The sequence below is a fragment of the Ochotona curzoniae genome, unplaced genomic scaffold (genome assembly GCF_017591425.1).
Source record: "Ochotona curzoniae isolate NIBS_2020 unplaced genomic scaffold, NIBS_Ocur_1.0 contig_1014, whole genome shotgun sequence".
Classification (NCBI taxonomy): Eukaryota; Metazoa; Chordata; class Mammalia; order Lagomorpha; family Ochotonidae; genus Ochotona; species Ochotona curzoniae.
In genome coordinates, this window is record NW_024464920.1 from 3,049,462 (window position 1) to 3,076,674 (window position 27,213).

General features: G+C 46.8%; 1 protein-coding gene and 1 pseudogene across 5 annotated transcripts in view; one reads left to right on the forward strand and one right to left on the reverse strand.

Annotated features, from left to right (window-relative positions):
* The window catches only part of SCN8A (sodium voltage-gated channel alpha subunit 8), a 107,452-nt gene that overhangs the window by 39,449 nt on the left and 40,790 nt on the right, over positions 1 to 27,213 (forward strand). For 4 of the 5 annotated variants that reach the window (XM_040988750.1, XM_040988761.1, XM_040988744.1 and 1 more), the window contains exons 11-12: positions 7,413 to 7,775; positions 24,752 to 24,884. In XM_040988750.1, the coding sequence (XP_040844684.1) occupies positions 7,413 to 7,775; positions 24,752 to 24,884 (496 nt within the window). Of the gene's footprint in view, positions 1 to 7,412; positions 7,809 to 24,751; positions 24,885 to 27,213 lie in introns of all 5 variants that reach the window. The other variant, XM_040988737.1, reaches the window with a different exon arrangement.
* On the reverse strand, positions 23,251 to 23,544 carry LOC121162027 (annotated as a pseudogene).

A 27,213-nucleotide genomic window follows, 5' to 3' on the forward strand; every position in this document is an offset into this window, starting at 1 on the left:
AATAAAAGTGGGACTCCCAACGAAACATTTAAATGTACCCCTACAGTGCAACACTAGATTTTCTGCTTTTGCTATGACTGCCATGTCATGACACATTTGTAGCTGTTACTAAGGGACTATACCTCTTTGTTAGTTTGGGGGAAGATGATGACAGGAGGGGAAAACAGGGGAAACAGGGGAAAACAGGGAGAAAACAGGGAGGAATCCCATGCCTGCAAGACTGTATCATGGGAAATAAGTTTTAAAATGGAGGGAGAAGGGAGAGGGCATTATTGGCCATTCTGTTATGTCATCATAAAATAGACAGTTTGGGATTAAAAAAAAAAAAAGCTAACTCCACGCATCCCTAGGTTCTGGATTTGATCACCTGTAATCCCCGCATTGTCGAGGAAGGCGGGTTGTGGGTGGGGAGCAGGGTGCAGTCACTGTGGCGCTGGACCCAGCCTCGTCACTCGATGCCCCGAGGGGACTCGTGGGTCTCTTCCTCACACCGCTTGGGGCTCAGTGCCCCTTCCCCTCACTGCCAGTCTTCTTCATTTTCATCCCTTGCTGCCAACCCCTTCCTTCCATCCATACGCATCTATCTTAGCTTAGTTACTGTTCTGTTTTGTGGTTTTCTTTTCTCTCCGCTTCGCTGCTTCTCCTTCATTTTTTTCTTTGCACGGTCAGCAGGTCAGGTCCTGAAGTGTGGCCCTCGTTCCCCGTGAAGCACACATTTATAGCATGCCTGCAGTGCAACCAGGGTTGTACGGGAACCAGAGGTTGCCAGAAGCTTCAAATGGCATCCCTCCCTGCACCCTCAGGGAGCCAAGAGCATGGGGGACGCAGTATTACCTATGCTGAGCTTGGCTGCATGTCTCTGGGAGCACACAGACTCAGAGCAACCTGGGGTTCAGCCGGCATTTCCCAGGAAAGGAAAACCAATTGGTCAGAAACAAATATGTGTGTTTATTTTTATTGGAAAGTCAGATATACAGAGAGGAGGAGAGACAGAGAAGAAGGTCTTCTATCCGATGGTTCACTCCCCAAGCAGCCGCAACAGCTGGAGCTGAGCCAATCCGAAGCCAGGAACTCTTCTGGGTCTCCCACACAGGTGCAGAGTCCCAGTGCTTTGGCTTGTCCTTGACTGCTTTCCCAGGCCACAAGCAGGGAGCTGAATGGGAAGCAGACTGCCAGGGTTAAAACCAGCACCCATATGGGTTCCCGGTGTGTTCAAGGCGAGGACTTTAACCACTATGCTATAGTGCCAGGCCCTAAATATGTGTGTTGACTAAGCAAGCAGTAAGAAGAAGGGACACTCCAGATTCGGAAATACACCATGAAGATGTTCCAGTTTGGACATCTCAAGTTCAAATTGTTTGTTGGGGAATGGCTAAAACAATCTTTGGGGTGCACAGATGGTTGGAGATGTCCCAAGCTTGGAGGTGGCAATTGAATCCGTGAGGACTCACCAAGGTGACTTACAACACATGTCAGTCGGTTGAAGGAACAGCGGGCCAGAGCCATGACTGCTGGTGTGTGCGCGGGGGAAGGAGGCAGAGCTGACGCAGGAAGGTGCTGGCAGGCCTCAGAGGTGCCAAGAGAGGTGCCAGATCTTGTGTGAAGCCAACAGAGGCAAGGTTGGGGAAGGTGGCACTTTATCAGGAGCCTCTGGGTGTGGTTAGAATTGGAAGTATCCCCCGGATTTGGCACCCAGGAAGTCACCAAGGGCCTTGGATACGGTGGTGAATGGCAAGTAAGACAGAGAGTGCACAATTCCCAATCCAGGCTGGCTTTTTTAAAGCGTGTGCAGGCAAGGGAGCCCTTTTCCAGTCCAGGAGAGAGAGAGGCAGAGGAGGAGAAGGAGATGGAAGTGGAGCACAGCCTTGGAAGACATGTTCTCACCTTGGAAGGAAGCACATTGTGTCTCGAAACTCCAGTGAAGCAGGGAGAGATGCAGTGCGTTGTCTGCGGACAGGGGCTGGGAAGCTGAGGACCAGGACCCCTGACAGGTGCAGGTCATTAAAACTCGCATCGAAGGAATTGAGGCATTAAGGTGGGGGCTTAAGGAAAATGCTGAGATGCAGCAGGGTGACTTAGGGAGTGAGAGAGGTAACTCCTCTCTTTGGTCGGTTTGCCCCTGACGTGCCACCTCCTTAGTGCGGAATCCATAGCCTTCTCCTGCCGGTGTTTACATAGCATGCCTTCTTGGCGTCCAGTCACTGTCCCCTGTGCCCACCGGGTGTGTCTGCTACAGGGCCTGTTTCCTTCCCGCTCTGTGGTTTGTTCCGGAAACACCCAGTCTCCTACATTCCTCCTTTTCTCCATCTCTGAATGGTCGCATTGGGGTTCTTCCCCCCACCTTACTGTCAAGGAGCCCTTCCTAAGCCCTTCATTCCCCAGCAGGGACTTTGCATTTCCTCTGTGTTCTGCGTTGCCCCTCACGTGCTGCTATTGCCCCTGGGCATGCTCTGTGCACACATGCTCCTCTTGGGTCCACTTCCTTTCTTCTCCTGTGGCAAGCCCAGAGCCGAGGCCTGCTTCTGCTAACCCACGGCCAGCAGTCAGACCCTGTTGGATAAACAAGTGTGGCTTTCAGAAATGTCATTGAACCCCTCTGGGACCTGTTTATGTTGGCCGATCCCTGACCCGTGCCCCTGCCCTCCCCTTCCTCCTCACTCAGCCTCCAGGGGAAGGTGGGCGCCGCTGTGTTGTAAGCCTTCCCTGTGCACATCCTTGCTGAGCTGGGGAGTAACGTGAAGCCACTCAGTGGGCTCTGATTAATCTCTGGGCCTTAGCCCTGTACCAACCGCTCCCTGCTCAGAAAATAAAACCGGCTTCTGAAATGCCCTGCTTTGCATGGAAAGTGTCTGCTTTCCCTCATCTCCTCCAACCCCATCTGAAAGAAGACTGGTAGGCTCCTGGGGGCCACCCACTTACAATGTTCTTAAAACATTTTATCTTATGCACTTGACTTATTTGAAAAGTGGAGAGACACTGAGATCTCCCATTGCCTGGTTCACTCCCCCGGATAGGCCTAGGCTAGGCCAAAGTAGGAAGCCAGGACCTCCATCCAGGTCTCCCATGGGGCGGGGGGCAAGGACCCAGCCGTGTGAGCCATCCTCGCTGCCACCCAGGGTTTTGCACTAGCCAGAAGCTAGAAACAGGGGCAGCCACGACCCAAACCGAGGCACTACCATCTGGGAAGTGGGTGCCCCGAGTAGGGTACCTCAGCCCTGAGGTTGAATGCTCACCCCGACACGAGGTTAGAAAAATAGCAGGTCAAGAGCCAGGTCTGCCTGACTCTAGATCCTGTGGTTGTGGCCACCCCTCCCCCACTTGCCACCTCTTCTGTCGGCCTGAGTTTTTCCCCAGCACTGTTCAGACAGCCTCATTTACTTCTGCATATTCCGAGATCTTCACGAGGCGCTTCCTGCCCACCCTTCTCCTGTTCACCGCCTCTGTTTGTAATGTTCAGGAAAATGTATCAAGGTTTTTGTAAAATATTTTAATTATTTTGTTGTAACAATTCCCAACAGTTTTAGTCTTAAGGTTCTTTGGTATCATTGAAAGTATCAAAATCCTCAAAGAGCTTTTGGAAAATGTGCTTTTAATTGTTTCGAGTCAGGAGTTATAGTTAAGAAATTTTGAAAACTCTTGGTAAACTAATTTGTTTTTAAAATGATAATGATAAAAAAGCATCACATGGTTAACACAAAATGTTTAAATATATTTTTATAAAAATGAACTATTTCGCAAAAACAACAAAACATGAGAATCGTATTATTTACGTTTCTGCACACCTCTTCAGCCTGCCTGGGGCTTGATGGAAAACAGAGTATCCTTCTTCTCCATGCATTCCATCTTTTGCAGTAGGTTTTTTTTGTGGTTGAAGTATTCAAGCAAGAGCTAATTTCGTACGGATATATGTGAACAAAAGGAGGGATTTTTTTTTTAATAGCCTTCCCAGATCATCTGGAATGTTTCTCTCTGATGCTGTTGGAATGCGAGTCGGAAATCCCACCAGTAACTTGTACAGCAAGCACCGTGCTGGATGAGAATCCTGCATGGTGCCCTGCAGATCTTCAGCCTGCACAGCACTGATCTTGTGAGGCTGTTGATGCAGATGTTTTTGTTGTTGAGGCAAAGCCTACCAACGCTGAATCCCACCGTTCAGAACCACGCTGACCTTGTCAGGGCCAACTGAGAAACAGCCAGACCCCCAGCGTCCACCATGTGCCTGCAAGGACAAACAGTGTGTCATTATTATGACATTAATATTGACCTTGCAGGCTCTCCTGAAAGGGTCTCGGGGACCCCTAGGAGCCCACAGGTCACATTGGAAGAACCACTACTACATCAGAGGGAAAAATGAGCAATGGCATGGAAACGGAACCTTTAACCTCTGACCCTTCCACCCTCCCCATTTATTGCACTCCGAACGTCCTATTCCTCCCAAGCCCATGAGTGCCCTGAATTAATGTGAGGGTCATCACCCAAAATCCTGGATGCCCCCCCACCAAAGCCAGTTTCCCAAGCAAGCGGCTATGACCAGAATACTCCCGGTTTCATAGGAAAGCTTCTTGAAAGCAAGAAGTTTTTCATACACCGACCAACCAATCCAAAGCCACAGGCTCAACCACCCACCTGAGTTAACTCACTCCCTAACCAGGACTTGCCTTGCTCTCCTTCACCCCAGGGTCATGTACCAGACAGCCTGACACTGCCCCCATAACCCAGAGCCCTGCAGAGCTACTCCGACCAGGCAGTCCTGACCAGGGTCTCGCTTCCCCACCCTGCACCACTCTGACATGCCCTCCTCACTCCCACCTCCAGACTAGCCCCGATGCCCCTCCGTGTGACCCCATGTGTCCGTGGTATCTATCCCTCACCATCCCAGAGCTAATTACAGAGAAATCCCAGTTGTATTTTATGACACCTGCCATCTTCTGGCTGGCCACATTCTTTCCCTAAAGTGTTTCTCAAACCATCCATGGGGAAGGACTAGCTTCCGTTTTTTCCAATTCTTCATGAACGTAGGCTATTGTCAGAACGGTGAATTTCTAGAAAAACGATCATGTTCTTGGATGCAATGATAAAAGGTCTCTGGCTGCTTTCTCTGCTGGTCCTATGGCAGACCATTAGCAAATCACACACTCGCATTGGTCTGCCCATCATACTGGGATGGAAATGAGGCGGTGATGCACTGAGGGTGCCCAGGTATGTAGGTAACAGGAGGAAACAGTAAGCTAGAATTGCCCTCACCCCTTGACCAAACACGCAGCAAAGAAGAAACACACGACCTGTGTACGTGCCTTTTCCAAACTGTTTCTTATTCTTTTAATCTAAAGATAGTTATCTTCCATCTACAAATTCAGTCCCCCAAATGCCTACAACAGCTAGGGCTGGGCCAGAGCAAAGCCAGGAGCTAAACTCCAGTTCTCCCACATGAGTAGCTACGCAGCCACTCGAAGCATTGCTGTTGCAGCCTCCCAGAGTGCGCGTTAGCAGGAAGCTGGAATCGGACACAGGACTTGAATCCAAACACGCCAGCATGAGGCCTTACAAGCACAGTGTCCAAGAGCTTGCTTTCCAGATGTGTATTCCATGTGTCACGTGTGTGTCTTCACCATGGTGGATCCCAGGGCCACATGGCTCCCTCCTGCCCCCCTGCCCCCCTGCCCTCCTGCCCCCCTGCCCTCCTGCCCCCTGCCTTCCTGCTCTCCTGCACCTCCTGCACCTCCTGCCCCCCTGCCCTCCTGCCCTCCTGCCCCCCTGCCCTCCTGCACCTCCTTCTCCCCCACCCCCTGCACAAGGCAGGCAGGTCTCTCTCACCCCTGCTCTTCCCGCCTGCCTTGCCCTGAGGTGTGCAAGTGTCTAGAATGTCCAGCAAAAGGAGAGTGGACAGCATGGGCATCTACAACATTTCCTTCAATCCGAACGCTTCCAGTTCCAGGCTTTCTGTACTGTCTCTTGGAAATTTCTGTTGAGATGGAAACTTACCTTTAGGGCTAGTAGGGTGGCTGAAGTTCAGGAGTTGGGATGGTTGTCCCTGAGACGGATAATACACCTTTATTAAAAATGAAGAACGAGGTCACCTTTGCTAATGAAGATGAGGCCACTTGGGGTGATATGCAGACAGCTGTGGTGCTCAGATCCTGTGACAGACATTCCCATGAGTTAAACGAGCCTGACCTTAAGGTTTTGCTAAAAAACATATTTAACGTGTATGATAAGATTTAAAAAATCATTTTATTAACACTTCTCGGCCTTTTGGCTAAGATCAAGTGTAAAAAAATCATTTTATTAAAAAATAATGTTGGCAATGTTAACAAGAAATTGATATTTGGATCATTCCATCCTTTTCTGTCTGGTTAAACTAGGTACTTTTAAGTGGAAGAGTAACCCATATCAATACTTAAAAAAATTAATCTTCCTCAGAAACTAAGACTTCTGTCTTGTTGCCACTTCCCAGGCATTTAATCCTCTGGTGAGCTGGAATTTAGTTCTTCATTTTCAAAAACACCGAAGGAAGACTTCATGTAATTGCCACGGAGACAGTAAAGTGAATTCTGCTGACAGCTTGCAATGTAATTTTTGAAATGTAACTTGGAAAGAGTTTGAAGCATTCAGTGACATGACTATGATAAAATTCTCCTCCAAGATAACATTCAAGTGAACAAGGTTTCGTAGCTCTTAAAATGCTTTATTAAAAAGTGTCTCATTCTAAAGTAACACTATCAATAAATATTTAAGCAACAATTGGCAAAATCCCATCCGTCTCATTAGGAAATGCCTTTCAATGATTCTTCAAAACCAGCTACCCACAAAACATGTGATACGCTTGTATAGCTTGATCAGTTGTATTCATAAGCTTTGTAGTACTACAAGTCAGGAAAATTTTTAAATTTTCTTAATGCACTCAATCGTAAAAGCATACACTTACACAAACTTCTCTAGGGAATAAGGAATGAAGAGTGAGTTGAATGAAAAAAAAAGAAATGAGTGGGGAAATTAAGTGGCAAAGATGATTCTATTTGGGCTGAGATCTCAATGACCAACACTTGGTTCAACTGGGAGTTACACAGTTTACAAGTACTAAAACCTTCAAGGGGAATGTTTTCGTGGTGACTTAATTAAACCAGAGGGAAGGAAGCTCATAGTTGGCTAGCAGGTAACTCGCAGTGGAGAGATTGATGGGTAAAGAGGGTCCTGAGGTGGGCTTCACATAGAGCCGACAGTATCAGGGTCTTGGCAGGTGGAACCCAGAAATGGCAGGAACAAATGGTGAGCATTGTACAGCATCCAAGACCTGTGCACCTGCTACCAAGCTGCAGGGGTATGGCCGTCCTGCACACATCCTTTGAGTACCCGCGGTGCACTCCCGTCTCACACCCTTCTCCCTCTCTGTCTCTCTCTTCTGCCCTCCGCAGTCACTGCTCAGCATCCCAGGCTCGCCCTTCCTCTCCCGCCACAATAGCAAAAGCAGCATCTTCAGCTTCCGTGGTCCCGGGCGCTTCCGAGACCCTGGCTCCGAGAACGAGTTCGCAGATGACGAGCACAGTACAGTGGAGGAAAGCGAAGGCCGGCGGGACTCACTCTTCATCCCGATTCGGGCACGTGAGCGCCGCAGCAGCTACAGTGGATACAGCGGATACAGCCAGGGCAGCCGCTCGTCTCGCATCTTCCCCAGCCTGCGGCGCAGCATCAAACGCAACAGCACGGTGGATTGCAATGGAGTGGTGTCCCTCATCGGTGGCCCCGGCTCCCACCTCGGCGGCCGGCTCCTGCCAGAGGTGAAAATAGATAAGGCAGCTACCGATGACAGTGTAAGGAAGTACACAAACAGACGCAGGCCAGGCATGGCGGCCTTGCCGTCCCCGCGCCCTTTGCCCCTGCCCGCTCATCTCTCGGGCCCACCCTGGTTGATGTGTCTGGGTCTTCAGCCCCACCCACCCCACACACCTTGTTTTCTTCTTCTCCTTGCCTGGTTTCTGACTCTTTTCCCCACCCTTCCCCCATCTGTCCCCTTTGCACCTCACCTCTTTTCTCCCGTTGGAAATCTGTCCACCCATCTCCCCGGCACTCCAACCCGCTTGACTGCCCCAGGCCAGTGAGAATGCCACGTGCTGGCTACCTTGCCACAACCAATGACCGAGTCTGAGCCAGTTTGGACCTGCCATTGCTTCTCTTTTCCTCCCTACCTCCCAGCCCTCCACATCCTCTCTCCTTCCAGGGAGACAGCTTGGAACTTAAAGATCTTACATTTTTCTGTGTAACAACAACAAATTTTTTTTTTGCATACTTTCCTAAGTCCCCTCTGCAAGAATGAGGTGTGAATTTTTCTTTTTTTCCAAAGAGGCAGGGTTCATGCAAGAGATTGGTGGGGAGTGGGGGAAGGGGTGGCAGGCAGACGGAGGGGATGGAGACCAAAGGCAACTGGACCCAGCCCTTCTAGGGGCATGAGAGGAAGCCAGAGGAGGAGAAGTGGGAGGCTGGGGCAAGAGCACATGGTGCATGGGGGAGGAGGGGAAAGTGAAGCACAAGGTGAATTTCAAATATAAGCCAATGCCAGATTCCAGAGCTGCTGCAGAATCACTGGCCTAGGGGTTTGCGTAGTCATCCCCTTCTTGGGGGGAAAGCCATCTCCCTCTGAACAGTCCTTTAAATTCTAAGCTGTTTGTACCTCTCTTCTTCTGAGCTTTCAACTCTGACCAACCTCAACAACCCCTCATCCTTCCCTAACTCCCATCCCGTAACTGGCCAGCCCTTCCTGAGCAGTGGGCGCCCTGGAGGCAGCATGGTGGTATGTGTTTAACACGTCAGTGCCCTGTAACAGCATGGAACCAGCCAGGCCCCCCAAGTCAGCATGGTGTGTGCATGCAGGCCAACCCGACAGCCATGGAGGGAATGTTCCAGAATGATCTGTTTTTAACATCCTAGGGCAGCTGTGGGCCAACTTGCACAGACTACAATCCAGGAGCAGTTGGAGTGTGTCTGAGATGGTTCCCTCTTGTCCCGCTCTTTTATTTAAAAGCCAATTCTTTCTCCTTTCCTCTGCACGTGGCTTTTCACAAGCTGCGTGTTACTTTTACTTGCGTTCTGCGTGGAAACCCTGTGCGGCTGACCCAGTGGCTATTCGTGATTATTTCCCATCTTTGAAATGTGCATCAAGTTCTGGAGATCCGTGTTCCCTTAAGCCTTCAACCTCTTGGGTGACTGCCCATGTCGTAGGCCCTTCGGAAACCACAGTCTTCCGTCTCCTGTGAGTGTTAAACCTGGGGATTGCTCTTCTGGCCAATCACAATGATGGCTCCAGAGCTCCCGAAAAACCAGAGCTGGCCAAAGTGAAGGTGACATGTTGTTCTCTGTGTATCTAACAAACATAGGACATTTCACCAGTTCTGAGTCTAAGGAACCATTGTGGAAAAGTCCACAATGAAAAGTCCACCAGAAAAGTCCAATGGGTTCTTTCCTCCGCTTATTATAGAAATAAAAGCCAGGAATCTATTGCAGATAGAAAGTTTATTTCGAAGGGACCAGGTGAGCAGGGGAGGGAGAGGGAGGGGGAAAGCACCTCCTGAGAGAAAGCCAGGAGGTTGGGGTGCCTCTCGAGAGGGGAGGGAGAGAGAGACACCAAAGGTTTGAGGAAGGGTCTTGGGATTTTAAGCATTCCTTGACCCCTCCTTGTTGAGTGGGTAACCTACAGGTAAGATGTTCCCCATTGGTGGTCTCTTAATCAATTAGGAAATAGGTGGGCAGTGCTTGTGCTGCCCACCTGCAGATGTGGCCAAGACCTCTGCAGGCCTGGATGGTCTCAGGCTGCATGTTCTCTGCCGAGTCGGGCTCTGGGATTCGTGGAGCGGGAGCCACAGGTCAGCATGAGCAACACAGCCAGGACATAGCAAGGGCAGCTGAGAACCAAGCTGGATTTTGGTGTCCCAGTGGTTTTTAGCCAAGTCACACAATTGACTTTTTTTCTCCCTTGAAGGGATGGCAGTAGTGAGAACATCCAGGCAGCAGAAGCTTGCCCTCCAGCTTGAGGCCTGTACTCAGGATTGGGCAGTTTGTTTCTGGTGATTGCTCTCATACCAGGCGGGCAGAGAGTTGGAGACTCAATGGTGCCATGTTGGGCTTTTCACACTGCTACCTAGAAGCCTGCCAGAACCCTGCCTCTGGACATGGGAGAGGCCTGCCTACCTATCCCCAGGAGGCACCCAGGAGGGGACTCTGCAGTGGCCACCAGTGAAGACAGTGACAAAACCAAGGAATCCCTGAGCAGCAGGAAGATGCAACAGGTGAGGATGTATCATTTCCAAGCGCTTGGCCACCAGGAAAACAGGGCCATTGTGGCTAGTTGCTGGCATTAAAGATAGTTGGAGGAGTTACCCTCGCAGGCCAGACAGAGCAGGTGCGTGCGGTCAGGTTGCTCTGATGTATATTTAGAAAGACACATTACACAGAACAATAAAGGACCGACTGAAGGTTAACACTACGTGAGTTGAGAGGAAGAATTCTTGATGAGTTCTTTTCTCCATTAGATTTCTTCTGCTCTTTCCGCCATTTGGCAAGTAGATAGGCATAATTAGTGTAGCTGCTGTGTATTGTGTCCTGTGTCATGCACGTTATATACCCCACTTCACCTCCTTCTGAAAGCACCCTGTCCTGTAGATTTAGTAGCTTAATGGAAATGGTGCTTTCACCAGAGTCTTTCCTAGTGACCATCTAAATATTGCTCCCATGGATAGTGAGAAGTGTCATCTCCTTCAGAACACTTTTGTTTACACTTTCATATTTTTATTTGTTTATTCCAAAGGCAGAGCAAGACAGAGAGGGGGTGAAAGAGATCCAACTTCCTTCCACTGGTTCACTCCTGAAATGTCTACAACTAGTCTGGGTCACTGGGATTTTCTACAAAGGTGACAGGGAGTCAAGTACTTGAACCACTCTCTACTGCCTCACAGACTGCACAGTCTGCCAGGAAACCAAACTGGAGGCAGAGAAGCCAGGACTCGCTCCAGTAAGGGATGCGAGTGTCTTAAGCAGTGGCATAATTGCTGTGCCATGACACCTGCACCTGATGTTATTGTAGCACGCGAAGATTTGAAGATGCAGTTCAGGAGAGGTTAACTGCCGATCTCGCAGCAATATCAAAATAGACTGCATTGCTTCTTCGCCATCTTGAACAAAGAAACCTATTTCATTCTTTGAACGTTTTCATGATGTTTTGTAGCACGGCTGACCTACACGTGAGTTTACCAGTGAGCTCTCAGGCCACTTTGTCCATTTATAAACAATTCTATCATGAGCATCTTTATGTAGAGTTTTTTATATACAGTTCAAGCAGAGGAATTACTGGGTTAACGTGAATGGGCAGTTTCCATTTCTGTATTCTCAAAAAAAGTGGCTATAATCTGTAACCACAGCGGAAGTACATTAGATATCCACCTTTCTATAGCCTTACCAATATTCTTCAGTTTTTACAATCACAAAGCGACGCATTCTTAGTGATTCTTGTCTGTAACTCGTCTCTGATCATTTTTAACTGGTTTGTTTTTGTTGGAAGGTTGATTTGTAGGCATTCTTTATTTATTTGAGATAATTATCCCATAGGTTGCAAATCTTTTATTGTTCAATTTTGTTTCTGTTCTTTTGATTTGTATTTATATTTTCAGTATTGTTCATGTAGTTGAGAGGAATGAATGCCAGTGTGGGTCTCTGATTAGGGTGGATAGGGTATGGAGGTAAGGAGGAAATGGGTGGGATAAATGTTTCAGTTTATTTTTTTCCTGTGCCCTCATGGGGTAAAGGGAGGGGTCCATTCTTTGCTGTTAAACTACATCAGCACCCAGGGATTTGGAATAATTGTTTGATGACACCTTAGAGACCCCACTGTTGGGAACAGTGTTCCAAGGGTGTTACTTGAGGGGTTTTGATAGTTCTGAGATGTTGTTGGCTTCATTGCACCAGGGTTGAGAAAATCTTTCCAAGGTCTGTTGGTTCACCAGCTCTATCTTAGTGAAGCCCCAGGCCCAGAACCATATTGCAAAGCTTGGTCAGGAGAGAATGGTCCAACCTGTTCTGATTTCTGTCCCCTGACAAGGCACTTGACATCCTTAGCTAGCCTAGATGAGCTGGCTGTCATGTCTCCCATGGGCATCTATGCATGCTTTCCACTGCACAGCATCAACAATCCCAACACATGTACTCACAGACCACATATCTTGTGATTTTCCATGTAGCCATGGTTTGAGCCCAGTGATCTAGCTGGGGAGACTCCCAAGAAACCTTGCCTGGGGTATCCTCAGACTTGACTCGTGTGTGCCAGCTAGTGCAGGGTCAGGATCAGTCCATCACACACCAGTGAAAACAGCTGCCTGATCCAGTTCAACACCCATCCCCATCTAATGTGAACTGATGGGTGCTGCAGCCTAATCCAACCACAGGTCCAGTCGTCACAGACACCAGCAGATGCCATGGCGTAGTCGAGGTGACCCCCAATAACTTCCGCTAGGCCTGTCTCCATCCCTGATTTTCGTGTGTGACAGCCTGTGCTACTTAGCCCTCATCTCAGCTGGCTCTCCTGCACATCTTGGGTGCTGCGGCTTAGCTTAACCTGGCCTTCCCCTAGACCTGCACACATGTGCCTGCACACATGGTGCTGCTGCCTTAGCCAGCCTAGCCCACCCTCAGCCCTCCCTCTCCTGATCACCAGTGACAGTTACAGCCCTGCAGAGGTGTATGTTCTATTTTTTAAAGATTTATCAAGGGGGTTGGTATTGTGAGGTACCGGGTGACGCCACTACCTGAGATGCCAGCATCCCATATGGGCCCTGGGTCGAGTCCTGGCTGCTCCACTTCTGAGCCAGCTGCATGCTGATGTGCCTGGTAAAGCAGTGCAGGATGGCTCAAGTGCTTAGGCCCCTGTTAACATGCAGGAGACTGAGAAGAGGCTCCTGGCTTCAGTCTAGCATAGCCCTAGCTATTATAACCGTCTGGGAAGTGAACTACTGGATGAGAAAGTTCTCTGTCTCTCCCTTGTTCTTTAAATTTACCCATCAGATCAAATCAAATAAAATGCTATCTACTTGACTGAAAATCAAAATAAGAGAGAAAGAGGGAGAGACTGAGAGAAATCTTCCATTCACTGGTTCAACCCCTAGAAGGCTGCAGCAGCTAGGTCTGGGTCATGCTGAGGCCAGGAGACAAGAACTCCATCCAGGTCTCCTATGTGGGTAGCAGGGACCCAAACAACTAGGGCCATTTCCCACTGCCTCCCCAGGCCATTAGCAGGGAGCTGGAACAAAAACAGAGTAGGCAGGACTCAAACCTATACTCTGACATGGAATGCTGGCATCACAAATGCGTTAATCCGTTGCTCAAATACATTAATTAAATAATGCATGTTCACACTTGGGCCACACTGCATTCTTTCTTCAGATTCGCACTGGGCAGTATAGCTCTGCCATTAAAGGAAAGACATTGTTCCATTAGAGTTTCATCAAAATTGTCACACTCTGATTAGTTATTCAACAGTGATTGAGGAGTGTTGATTTTGCTCATCATTTGGGAATTTTCATGTTTGCAGAAAGCAAAGGGATTTTTCCCTAAGCCTCTCCATGTCTGAGCAAGGGAAACGGATGAGAATTGTGGCTCTTCACTTGGCAAGGGAGCAGGCGCCCTTGGAAACCGAAGCTCCCAGATCTCAGAGACCATAGTGTGGTAGCTTACAGAAGCACAAGCATTATCTCATCTAGTTCTTACAGCTCCCACATGTGAGCCAGGCAGGGCCACTGCCTGCATTTACAGGAAACCAAGGCTGTGAGGAGGAATCAGTAACTTGTCCAGTGATGCACAGTAAGCAGCAGAGCTGGGACGTGACTCCTGGCCTCTAATTCCAGAGCTTTACGCATGAGCTGTACAAAGAACCGAAATCCGAAATGCTCCAAAATCCAAACTTTTTTATTGCTTTTGTGACACCACAACTGGGAAATTCTGTATTTGACTTTCCATGTCAAAACACAGGTGCTCTAAGGATGGTGTCTGTAATATAGACTCATACACTTAGCTAGCCAAGATAATCTCATTATATACATGCAAATACTCCAGGACTCAAAATCTACAACACTTCTGGTTCCATATATTTCAGATAAGAGAGATCTGACCCCTACCAATTCTAAGGCCAAGTTTAATATTCATGTGGTCTTGAGAAAATAATAACATCTTCAAGCATTTTCTTTTTTTTTTTTTTTTTAAGAAAATGTCAAAAGGACCTTTGGTGACCTATCATAAAGATTAAAAAGATAAAAAAAAAAAAAAGCAACAAGTAAGAAAGAAGAAGCACGTTGCCTGGCCTGTTCTTGGTGCTCAGAAAGCCGAGGTCTTCCCTCTCCCTCTCCTTTTTGTTCTGTGGCCTCTTTCCTTCTAAGCAGACAGTGGGATTGCCAGAGAGTCACTTCACTTGGACAGGGCGAGGCATCAATTCCTTTATAATAGGAAAGGACAAATATTTGAGAAAGCCTGGAGTAAGGCAGTGGTGACCGGCTAGGTTCTAAGATGCCGTGCAAATACATTTCAGTCACATAAAAGCAGTTTGGGATCTCCAGGCAGTCGAGCCTCCCGGGTGATCCACGTCGAAACGTGGGCAGTTTTGCTTCCATCTGTTTGAGAAGGGCAGCTGCTGATGACGAGGCGGGAAGTCGGTGGCTGAATACTCTCTCGGCCTTTACATTTGAGTGGGAAATGGAAGGAGCTTGTGAGAGGCTTAGCTTTTTTTTTTTTTTTTTAAAGATTTATTTTTATTATTTTTTTATTGGAAAGGCGGATATTACAGAGAGGAGAAACAGAGAGGAAGATCTTCCGTCCGATGATTCACTCCCCAAGTGAGCGCAACGGGCCGATACTATGCCGATCCAAAGCCAGGAGCCTCTTCCGGGTCTCCCACGTGGGTGCAGGGTCCCAAAGCTTTGGGCCGTCCTCGACTGCTTTCCCAGGCCACAGGCAGGGAGCTGGAAGGGAAGCAGGGCTGCCGGGATTAGAACCGGCGCCCATATGGGATCCCGGGCGTGCAAGGCGAGGACCTTTAACCACTTGCGCCACCGCGCCGGGCCTGAGAGGCTTAGCTTTGAAGAAGTTTCCTGAAGGTGCTCAGGGGCTGCCTCTGTTACTGACAGCCTGGCTTCCAGGCACCTTACGGACTGAATTTTAAAAATGGCCCAGACTCTTGACATTAAAAGATTATTTGTTCTCTCCTACCTCTTCAAAGGCTCCACACAAATTTTAAACAAACAATTTCACCAAGCAAAACCGCAAAACCCTGAGGCAGTAGGGCGAAGAAGGAACAGGTGGTAGTGATCTTTGCTCTGAGCCTCTTGGCCTCGATGTTTTTGGAAAGAAGCAGCCCTCTGCCCACTCCCAGATGGGGGAATCTGGGCACCTGAGCCTTTCCAGGATCTTAAACAGAATCCTAAATGGATGCTGGCTACAAAGTAGCTGTCAGCTTATGAAAGTTTACCCCACATTCGCCTCTGTAGGCAATAGTTGGACAAATCCCTGTTCCAAAGTAATAGCATCGTTGTTCAGAAGGTGAGATGGTACCAGTGCTTTGAAAACCTGTCTCCAGTTCCTGCACCCAGAATTACCGTCTGACCCAGCAGCTCTACCCTGCAAGAGCTGAAAACCCAGCTTCACACAAAACATGCCCGTGAATATTCATAAAGGCATTATTCACAGTAACCAAAAGCTAGAACCAACCCAAATGTCCATTCATAGAGGGGGCGAATGAACAGCTGATTACACCTCAGCGGTGGACTACCATTCAGCCATCAAAAGAAATAAAGCGCAGATACAAGCTATAAAACGCACAAACACTGAGCATGTACTGTGAAAAGAGCCAGCCCAAAGGCCGCACCCGGTAGATTCTGTGGTAGGCAGTGTCCAGACAGAGCAAATCTGTAAAGACAGAGGATCTTGCTTGCAAGTAGCTGCAAAGCAACAGGAATTGGTGGTGGCTAATGACAGCAGCCTTAGATGGCAATGTTCTGGAAAGAGGTCATGGTGACAGTTACACAAGATTGTGACTATGCTAAAATTGAATTGTCAATTTTAAATGGCTAAAATGATGAGCTTTATGTTGCATGCATTTTGCCTCATTTTTTTTTTCTTCAAAAGAAGAAGGAGGGAAGCAGGAAGGATGACCTTTCAATCCCAGCTTTCCAGCCTCACCCTGGGAAGAGGGACTTGCAGGAATCTCCCAACCCTCTTGGTATTCCTTGTTCCTCACACAGGTAGATTTTTCTCAGGAAACTGTGCTGTCCCCACTGCTAGTGTTAAACACTTCAGAGGGCTGTTTAGCATTACAGCATCTGGTTCATTCACAGCAGTAAGTATGTTTTTTCAGTCTCTTCGTTAATCAGTTGGACTTGATGAGTACCAAGATGTTGCTTCTACCAGTGAAAATGGCCACACTATATACAGAGTTGATCTTTGTGCCTCTACCTGCGCAAGAATCCAGAACTTTATCTCCAGCGAACAAACCAAGAGGCCTACCTGTGGTGAGTCCCACCTGCAGGGAGTCAGATTGCTGTCTCTCCCAACAGTCCAGGAAGCCAAGAAGCCAAAGGGACAGGAAGAATGCTGCTTCCCTGGTTTTTGTCCCCATCTCTAACATGGGTCGAGGTTGGCTGGAGAAAGCATTCCCAACCAATAACATAGGGCATCCAACTTCTAGTGGGCTCATGTGGTGCTTCCCCGTGCCAACAGCCTCATATCCTACAAGTCTCTATCAAAATGCAGTACAGATGGCTAACTCCCTTGGCATAAATGGGACCCTGCGCCTGCATGGGAGACATAGAAGAAGCTCCTGGTTCCTGATTTTGAATCAGCTCAAGTGGGTCCATTTAGAGAGTGAGCCAGTGGATAGAAGATCTTTCTTGCTGTAAGTTTGATCTGCCTTTCCAATAAGGATAAAATTATTTTAACAGAGATGCAGAAGGGTCTCTCTGACCAGTAAATGATTTTCCCCTCAACCTCTTCTTGCCACAAGACTCTTGCAAAAGGAACCCCATTACCCTTTCCTAGCCAATCCCCTCTACTGTCTGTCGCCAGTGTTTGTTTGACTTGTTGGAAATTTGTTTTTTCATTTTATTTGAAAAGGCAGAGAGAGTGAGGCAAACTAAGAAATCTCTTCCATCTACTAGTTTATTCCCCAAATGCTTACAATGTCCAGGGCTGAGCCAAACTGAACCAGGAGCCCTGAACCCCATCCAAGTCTTGGCAGGAACCCAAGCAAGTGAGCCGTCACCTGCTGCCTCCCGAGATGCACATGAGCAAGAAGCAGGACTCAGAGGCAGAGCTAGGACTTGAGCCAGGCATCCCACAGCAGGGAGGCAGGCATCTCGAGCAGTGACTCAATGACTGTGCCACATGCCAGTGCCCCAGGCAGCCACTTCGCACTTGTACTACATGGACTAGTTTTCTGTCATATGTGTGGACTCACATACTCATGTGTGTGCATGTGTGTGTGTTTCGTTTAACTTCTTTCATTCCACAAGATTTATGTACACACATTCATATGTATGCACATGTGTTGTTCCTTGTTGCTATTTCATTATATAAATACAGCCATTCTGCTCCTGAGTTGCAGTTGAGTTGTTTTCCAAGTTGCAAGTACTTGCTGTGACCATTCATGTGCAGTTCTTTCTAGGTAGATGTTTTCATTCCTAGTGAATCAGTCCCTCGGAGTGAAATCCTTGCTTGGGTAGTACCGCTATGTACTATTCAACTAAAATTTTTGTGTTTTTGATTGAAGTCATTTATCAAGTTCATATTTTTTTTAATTTTGTAAAGTCCAGCATATCAATATTTTTTCTTTTATGATGCTGCTTTCTGCGTTCTGTTCAAGAATTCTTTGATCGTTATAACCCTACATTACGTAGTATAAGCTCTCCAGACAAAAATAGTATTTCAAGGATTATTACATATTCTTATCAGAGGTTGTTTTTGCTAGTCCAGGCCTTTTTCTAGTGTCCCTTTATTTTCATCTACTTGAAAGAGAGAGTGAGAGAAGTGTCATTCACTCCCTAACACAACCAAGGCTGTACTAGGCAGAAGCCCGGAGCCTAGAATTCCATCGAGGTGTTCCAGGAAGAGGCAGAGCCTCCAACCACTTGAATTGTCACCTGCTGCTACTTAAGATGCGTTTAGCAGGGACCTCACTCAGGAGCAGAGTAGCTGGGACTCGAACCAGCACTTTGCATCCGCAATGCAGGCATTATAAGCAGTGGCTTAACTCACTGAACTACAACACCCACTCTAGAATTTCACAAGTCCTGACAGTTCCTTTCAGAATCTGTAGATCAGTTTGGAGAGAGTATCTTCATATCTCACAATTAAGGGGCATGGTCTAGTTCTTCACTTACTTATGTCTCGGATTCTCTTAGCAGAGTTCATAGTGACGTCTTGCATCTTTTGTAAGATTTATTCCTCACATTGATATTTTTCATGCCGTCATAAGGTATCATTTGAAATGTTACTCATTGAGTGTTCCTTGATAAAATTTGTATATTGACCTTGCATCTTGTGACCTTAATAATTTAGCACACTGGTTCTGTTAGGTTTGGCAGGTTTGGTTTTTTTTTTTTTTTAATTCTATAGAGTCTTACACATGCATAATAATCTTTGAATAGCAGCAGTTACTGTCTTTATTTTGTGTTGTGGTACTAGCTAGGACTTCAGACACCAAGTAAAATAGAAGTGATGAAGGCAACACATCCTTCTCTGCTTCCAGCATCACCAGAGAAAGGGTTAGTGTTTCGCCAAGAACTATGGCGCTGGCTGGCGATTTTCACACATACCTTTGGTCAGATTGAAGCTGCTATATTCTGTTGATGATGATATGCTGAGAAAATGCTGTATGGAGGTGTTGGATTTTGTTAAATGCTCTGCGTCTGAGACACAGGCACATGTCTGCCTTCCCTGATGCTGTCGATGCGGTAACATTGACACTGCCCTGATGTTAAGCTATCTGTGCTTTCCCCACATGGCTCATCCTGTGTGTTTATCAGTAGTTTCTATTCACTTATAATTTGTTAATGAGTTTGTATCTCTATTTGTGAGGGATTTTTTTTTTTTTGGTAATGTTTTGTATTACATAAGTAAGTTGAGAATTGCTCTCCTGTCTTCTGCAAAAACCTGTGTCAAATTAGTATGATTTCTGAAATTTCTGTTAGAAATCTGGGTTTGGAAAGGTTTTTTTAATAGTTTCTTTATTAGAATTTCTTAATTAATAAGGACTAGGATTTTCCTCCTTCTTGTCAGTTTTTATAACTGGTAAGCTATCAAAGTTGTATTTGATAAATTATATTTTGGTAAGTTAGATGAGTTGGCATAAAGCTATTCACAATGTACTTCTAGTAGGCTAACAAAATCTTCAGGATTTGTAGTGATATCCCCTTTTGAATTCTTAAAAACAATACTTCTCTTGATCAGTCTTGATAAATCAATTCATTAATCTTCTCAAAGAAGAAGCATTTTAACTACTTCATTGTCCCAAGTTCACTATTTCACAACTTTCACTTTGGTTTTCCACTTAATTATCTAAGGTTTAATTCCCTCTTTTTATGGTTTCTTAAAGTGGAACCTTAGAGCGTTGGCATGGATGTCTCATTTTCCAACATAAGCTTTTAAAGCTATAAAATTTCCTCTAACCATTTCTTTAACTGCTTCCCATAAAACCTAATGTATTGCGTTTTCATTATTATTTCGTTAAAATATTTTCTAATTTCCCTTGTGATACAGGTTTTTGAGAGTCTGTTTTCTAATTCACAAGAATATGCTTTTTCTCAGCGTATCGTCTGTTTACCACAAGACTTCTGGGTGGAGCCAGTTAATCGGACCTATGCCAGAGTCTCATGACATCCCAAATTCCTCTTTTTATCCCTCACAGTTCCTTGTAATATGTAAGTTTTAGAATTTTCATTTCTTCCTGTTTGGTTATATTTGTTTATTTTAGAAAATTAAGATGTGTTCTGTATGTAACATTTTAATGTTGCAGAAGTCATCTCCACACATTCCTGCTATAATTTAATTTAATACACAAAGATTATAATTGCTGTTAATTTTTCTTTTAAATACTTACTCATTTTTATTTGAAAGGCAAATTTTACAGAGAAAAAAATAGAGAGAGAGAGAGAGGTTTTCCATTCACTGCTTCCCTCCCCAAATGGCCCCAGTGACCATACCTGAGCTGGTCCAAAGCTGGGAGCAGGAAGCTTCCTCTGGGTCTCCCACTTGGGTGCAGGCATCCTCCATAAGGACTTGAGGCATCCTGCACTGGGCATAAGCAAGAAAATGGATCAGAAGTAGAGCTGGGGCCCGGCATGGTAGCCTAGTGACTAAAGTCCTCGCCTTGCACACGCCAGGATCCCATATGGGCGCAGGTTCTAATCCTGGCTGCTCCACTTGCCATCCAGCTCCCTGCTTGAGGCCTGGGAAAGCAGTCCAGTCGAGGACGGCCCAAAGCCTTGGGACCCTGCACCCAAGTGGAAGACCCAGAAGAAGCTCCTGGCTTCAAATTGACTCAGCTCCGGCTATTGCAGCCACTTGGGAAGTGAACCTCTCTGTCTCTCCTTCACTCTGTATATCCAGCTTTCCAATAAAAGTAAATAAATCTTAAAAAAAAAAAAAAAAAAGGAAGCATGAATCAGCACCCATATGGGATGGGATGCCAGTGCTACAGATGGAGGATTAGCTCACTAGGCACTGCACTGGCCCCATACTAGCTATTAATTTTTAATATTCACTTTGGAATGAATTTTTCTCTTTGTGCATTTTGAAAGATTTATTTATTTATTCCTTTATCCATTATTTATTTGAGAGTCAGTTACAGGATTTGGCGCAATAGCATAGTAGTTAAAGTCCTCACTTTGAATGCACCGGGATCTCATATGGGCACCGGTTCTATTCCTGGCTTCCCTGCTTCCCATCCAGCTCCCTGCTTGTGGCCTGGGAAAGCAGTCAAGGACAGCCCAAAGCACAGCACCCGCATGGGAGACCCAGAAGAAGTTCGGGCTCCTGGCTTCGGATTGGCTCAGGTCCAGCTGTTGCAGTCACTTGGGGAGTGAACCATCAGATGGAAGATCTTCCTCTCTGTCTCTCCTCCTCTCTGTATATCTGCCTTTCCAATAAAAATAAAATAAACCTTAAAAAAAAGAGTCAGTTACAGAAAGAAAGGAAGAGACAGAGAGACAGCAAGATCAGCCATCCATTGATTCACTCCTTAGCTGGTTGCAACGGCATGAGCTGGGCCAAGTCAAAGCTAAGCTACCAGCTTCACCCAGGTCTCCCAAGTGGGTGTCAGGAGTCAAAGCACTTGGGTCATCTTCTACTGCTTTTTCCATGCTATTCGTTGGGAGCTAGATTGGAAGTACAGCAGCTGGGACACAAACCAGTACCCATATAGGATGCTGGCATCACAGTGGTTTTATCTGCTATACTGTTATGTTAGCCCCTTTATGCACATTTTAAAATCCAATCTAAAAATTATTTTAACTTTCAGATAGGAATTGCCTGATGATAATTTAATGTTTTGGCCTAATTTTTTAGACTGTTTTAATCAATTTTGTTTTTTAAGCTTGATTTTACTAAAATCTGAAGCCCTCGTTTTTGTTGTAGCCAGCAAGTGCAGAAATCAATAAGATATTCTTAGTCCCCAAGCCCTACTATGTGCAATTTCATATTCCTTAATGAATCAATGAGTTCATTGATTCTCAGACGATCTTGGGTGTGGAGAAGTCAAGATTACCAAAATTACCTGCCACAGGCCAGAGATTCATGGGCAGACAGCTCAATAAATACATAGCTCAAATAAAAAGAAATGAATCCAGTGCCCCCAAATGTCTGTCAGGGAGCTTTTACGCATTCACTTTTAGAATAATTGTCATTTAAAAGATGTAACAGCCTAATCCGATTTATTACTATAGCAAACAGTGGCTTCTCAAAGAAATACACCTTTTGCTCTGAGACAATGATTAACAAGTCATTCTTTGCAGATACAGGTGTTTATATAGTCACGCAACCAGGAGTTGCAAGGAAATCGTTATTTTTCCTATTTTCTTTTTAACATATATTTATAAAAAGGAAACAAATGTCATGTATTTCTTTTTTTTTTTTTTTGGTTCACAATTGAGATTTTATTGCTGTTCAGAATCAGTACCTACATATTTTAGTTTGTATACAGTGCTTAACATACGTATCGAGAGTCTAATAAGCCATGAATTGTCATGTTTGATGTTATCCCAGTGACTTTCCAGCTTTGCACTTGGAGGCAGCCTTTCCTGAAGAGGGTACTGACTACCAAGTACCGGTGTCTTCAATGTGGCTGTCACATGAATCTCACCCACTCATGATTGAATATCACATACACAACATATGCAAGTCTTCAGTCTTTCACATTAACAAAATGATTAGGAAACCTGGACCACCACGGCCAAGGTGTTGCAGAGTGCCCATGGTTCTGGCAGAGCAGCAAGGAGTGATTTGCTATAAGAAACAGCTCCACTGAGCGACACGGGAGAAGTAACTGAACGTTTCCAAGACAGATGTGCACAGTTGTGACTTCGAATTGCCATTTGGTACGCAGTGTGTTGAAGGACATAAAAACCACCCACCTATGGAATGTGAAGCTGACACCCAGACAGGGAGAGCCTCCCCTCCTTCAACATCCCACTAAGCAAAAAATAAACAACCAGCAAATTATTTCACCTCTTTTTTAAAAAAGCATTTACGGGCCCAGCGTGATAGCCTAGCAATTAAAGTCCTCACCCTGAATGCACCGGGATCCCATATGGGTGCCAGTTCTAATCCCAGCAGCCCCGCTTCCCATCCAGCTCCCTGCTTGTGGCCTGGGAAAGCAGTCGACGGTGGCCCAAAGCCTTGGGACCCTGCACCCGCATGGGAGACCCAGAAGAAGTTCGGGCTTCTGGCTTCGGATTGGTGCAGCTCCAGCCATTGCCACTGCTTGGGGAGTGAACCATCAGATGGAAGATCTCTTTCTCTCTGTCTCTCCTCCTCTCTGTATATCTGCCTTTCCAATAAATAAATCTTTAAAAAATTTTACACTTAAAACACGGAATGAGATGGGGCTTTCCTCCTTCTTAAAAATGTTTCTAGAGCTACTAAAAAACTTGAATTTTCAAAATAGTTGATAAAAATATTCCTCTGAGTTGTACCAAGAGGGAGACGGGGAACACTGATAGGACATGGTATATGGGATTAATCAGACTTGGCTTCCTTCTCTTCTGCTCTGTCAGAGGCGGGACTCTCCTTGTTTTCAGCGTCTCCGTTTTCCACGGGCAAGTCTTCTTTAGTTTCCTGGTTGGCCACCTCGGCCTGTTTTCCCTTTCCTTGTCTCTTCCATTTTGCTTGCACCTTCTTGTCTAGTTACTTCTGGTTGCCAGCTGCCTCCTTGGGCTTCACGCCCACCTTTGCAGGAGCCGGTTTAGCCAACAACCTGGCCTATCTCCTCTTGGGCTCTGCCCGTTCGGCAGAGCCAACCTTCTCGGGCATCTTGGCAGCGGGAAGCAACGTATTGTGCCTGCTGGCTGTGGCATGCCAAGAGCCTTCACCTCCCTATGGATTTCTTTATAAGTTTAAGACCATAACGATATTTCCCCACCCTACCCTCTATTTTTCCTACTTCTGTAGCTCCACCACTAAGTGGAACAGTGCACACACTCTCCAATGTGTTTGTGAAGTTTCTGGTGAGTCTTGTCATCCTCTAGGGACTTTCTTCTTTATGGCTCTTGAAGTCTAGACAGGTGTTCAAGACAGAAAGACCTTGCGGAGTGCCTCTCCACAGCTAATCCTTTCCAGCTACCACCATTCTGGTAGCCATCCCCTTGCCTCCTGCAATAGTCTCTTCTCTGTTCTCAGGGATGGGGACCATCAGTCCTCTTCCAAGTTCATGACCTGGGACGGTGGAGGACATGGTCACTACAGAACTGGCTTGGGAGCTCCATGCAACATAGAATATTCAGACAACACTCAGACATGAAGAAGCCCTTTGCCATCATCAGCCTATTCCAGTATTGCCCAGGGCGGAGAGTGGAACAAAATATTTTTTTTTTTCTTGAATAACCAGCTAATGATGTTTTCTGCCATTTTTAGTTGGGAGGGGAATTTAATGTAACTTGTAAAAGGAAAAAAAAAATGTGGAGGGGCACAATTAGGCTGGCAAATGCTTACCATCTGCCTTCCTGGCTTGGAGGAGGTGTTCACAGTTAGATGCAGTTGGGGCATCAAAGGAGGGGCATTCTGTTAAAGTGAGCCGCAGTTGTAGGGTTCAGGGGATCAGAGTCTTGCCCTCAAAGCAGCATCAAGGAGAAGTAAATTTGACTTCTTGTGTCACCTAGACAACCAAGCCACACATCCTGGAGATCAGACAGGAACACTTGGTCTGCCTCCAAGGGGGCAGGACCAGGTCTTTCCGCTCTGTTCCTGCAGTTTATTAGCCGAGCCATGTACGTCTCAGCCAGCTTCTTGGACTTGCTGTGGAGTGGCATAGACTTGAATACCTTGCTCTTATCTGCTGCCAGGGGTGATCTGCCCAGGGCCAACCTTGTCTCATCTACTCCGAGTGACTAGGGTGAAACAAGCACGGCGAAGAACAGACGGAGAGCCTGTCTCTCACTGAATGGATACAGTGAGGCCCAGCCTTATCTTTGTGAGACTCCCTTCACTCTAAATGCTTTTTCTTTTCTCCTTTTTTCCTTAGGCTACCACTGAGATAGAAATTAAGAAGAAAGGCCCCGGATCTCTTTTAGTCTCCATGGACCAACTGGCCTCCTATGGGCGGAAGGACAGAATCAACAGTATAATGAGTGTTGTTACAAATACTCTGGTGGAAGGTACGTGCTCTGTGATGTCCGACGCCCAGGCTGCTGAGCTGGAAATGCGCAGCATGAGAAGCAAACATCCTCTTAACCCTTTGTCTGAGCTTTGTGAACACGGTCTCTGAGCCCTCGGAATAGGTCCTTCTGGTTATGGAAACCAAGACCACGAATTGCTTTCCCAAATCTGCATGCAGAGCATCCAGGAAAGTCTTCAGATCCACTGCCAGCATTGGGCAGAGATAAGGGAGAAGCATGGGACACAGTGGGTTAATCCGCTTGTGGCCTCCACATCCCATGGCAGAGTGCCAATTCAAGTCCCAGCAACTTCCTTGCGATCCAGCTTCCTGCTGCTGTACCTGGAAAGGCAGCAGCAGATGACCCAAGCACTCAGGTCCCTGCTACCACACAGGAGAACCAGACGAAATCCTGGCCCCTGGCTTTGGCTTGGCCCAGCCCAAGATAGCTATGCAGGCATTTGGAGATTGAACCAGTGGATGAAAAATCTCTCTCCCCTCTCTCTCAAATCAGTGTTTACCCTCCATCAAAAAATAATATTAAAGAGGCTAAAGGGAGAAAGAAAAAAAGCACAGGAAACTACAGAGATCGAAATGATTGAATTGCCCTGTGGCCAACACCCCAAAACTAAACTTCGCCGTTTCCTCTGTAACTACTTACAGCCGTTTGATTTTTCACTGAAGGAGACATGCACTGTGCATTTTGATTGCACCTAATTCTGTCTCTCTCCAAACACCCCCACATCTCCATAAATACATCTGATGTGTGAATAGGTAGACGCTACAGCTCCTCTTGCTTTGGGCACTCAGAGCCACACACAAGAGCAGTCTCTGCAGGCTCAGAGCCCATCTGCAGTGCGGCTGCAGCCAGCACCGGAGCCCTCACTGCTTAGGCGTGTGCCCCAGTGGCACGGCCCAGCTTGCCACAGACTGCAGACTTCCCAGTAGACCGCAGGCCCCCCTGTGAGGAGCTGCCTCTGCCCAGTTAGGGTTTGTAATCCAGGCTCCTCGTGGGTTCTTCAGCAGTAAACTCAGCGACTAAGTTTTCTCTCATACATAAGACCCTGGCTGAATCTGTGTGGGTCTTCTTCACTTGATTGGCAGAGTCAGCCAGGTTGTCCCATAGAGGGTCCAGACACCCAGGCCATTCCCAGTGACAGCCAGGGACCTTGAGGTGGGACAACTCAAACTTATCCAGGGATCCATGGGTTAAGTCCTTTTTTTTTATTTTTTTTTTTATTCCAACACCACCTTTCCACTCTGTATAAGGGATGGAGAATCCCCAAAAAGGAGCCCGTGGGGCTGCTCACATTCCATATAGCTACACTGACCTTCAGCTTCCATCAAGTACAAAGAATACGCTGGAACTCGAGCTTTCTGCTGCCTGAAGAGCTCCAGTCATAGCCACTGTCGGCATTGCCATTGAGGTCACTGCCCAAGGGAGCATGTTTAAACTTTGCAGCTTATCCCCAGATATGGCAGGCGAGTGCCTACAGATTGTAGAATTGCAGGGTGAGAAACCATAGCTCAGGAACTTCAGCCAATGGTGTCGTTCACTTGGAGACCAGGACAGGATTTCTCTGAGGATCTGTGGCAGTTGAGAAAGAGAGACAGCAGCCTCTGACAAGTTCATGTTATACTTGGGGGAGACACCAGACAGGAGAGCTGTGAACACAATGCAGAAGTGACTGGTTGGCTGCTACAGTGGCTTCCCCCAGGGTCTAGCAGAGGCAGATGCCCAAACACTACATTTTGCTGCTGTTAACCGTGGGGAGTGTTGGTGCCACAGGATTTATTTGAGGGAAATGGGGGGCTTAGCGCTCTTTCCCCTCAATTGGATATAGACCATCAGGATTTTTTTAAAAAGATTTATTTATTTTTATTGCAGAGTCAGATATGTATATAAAGAGAGAAGAGGAGAGACAGAGAGGAAGATCTTCCATCTGATGGTTCACTCCCCAAGCAGTGGCAACGGCTGGAGCTGAGCCAGTCCGAAGCCAGGAACCAGGAACTCTTCTGGGTCTCCCATGCAGGTGCAGAGTCCCAAGGCTTTGGGCTGTCCTTGACTGCTTTCCCAGGCCACAAGCAAGCAGGGAGCTGGATGGGAAGCGGGACTGCCGGGATTAGAACTGGCGCCCATATGGGATCCCAGCACGTGAAAGGCAAGGACTCCAGCCAATAGGTCAATGTGCCAGGCCCCAGGATATTTTTTTAATTCTTTCTTCTTCCTTGTCTGCCTATCCTCCTCATCTTTGTATCCTGCCATACTCATTTTCCCACTTCTACCCACCATCACTCACATCAGAATGGATAGATGGTGGGGACCAGCC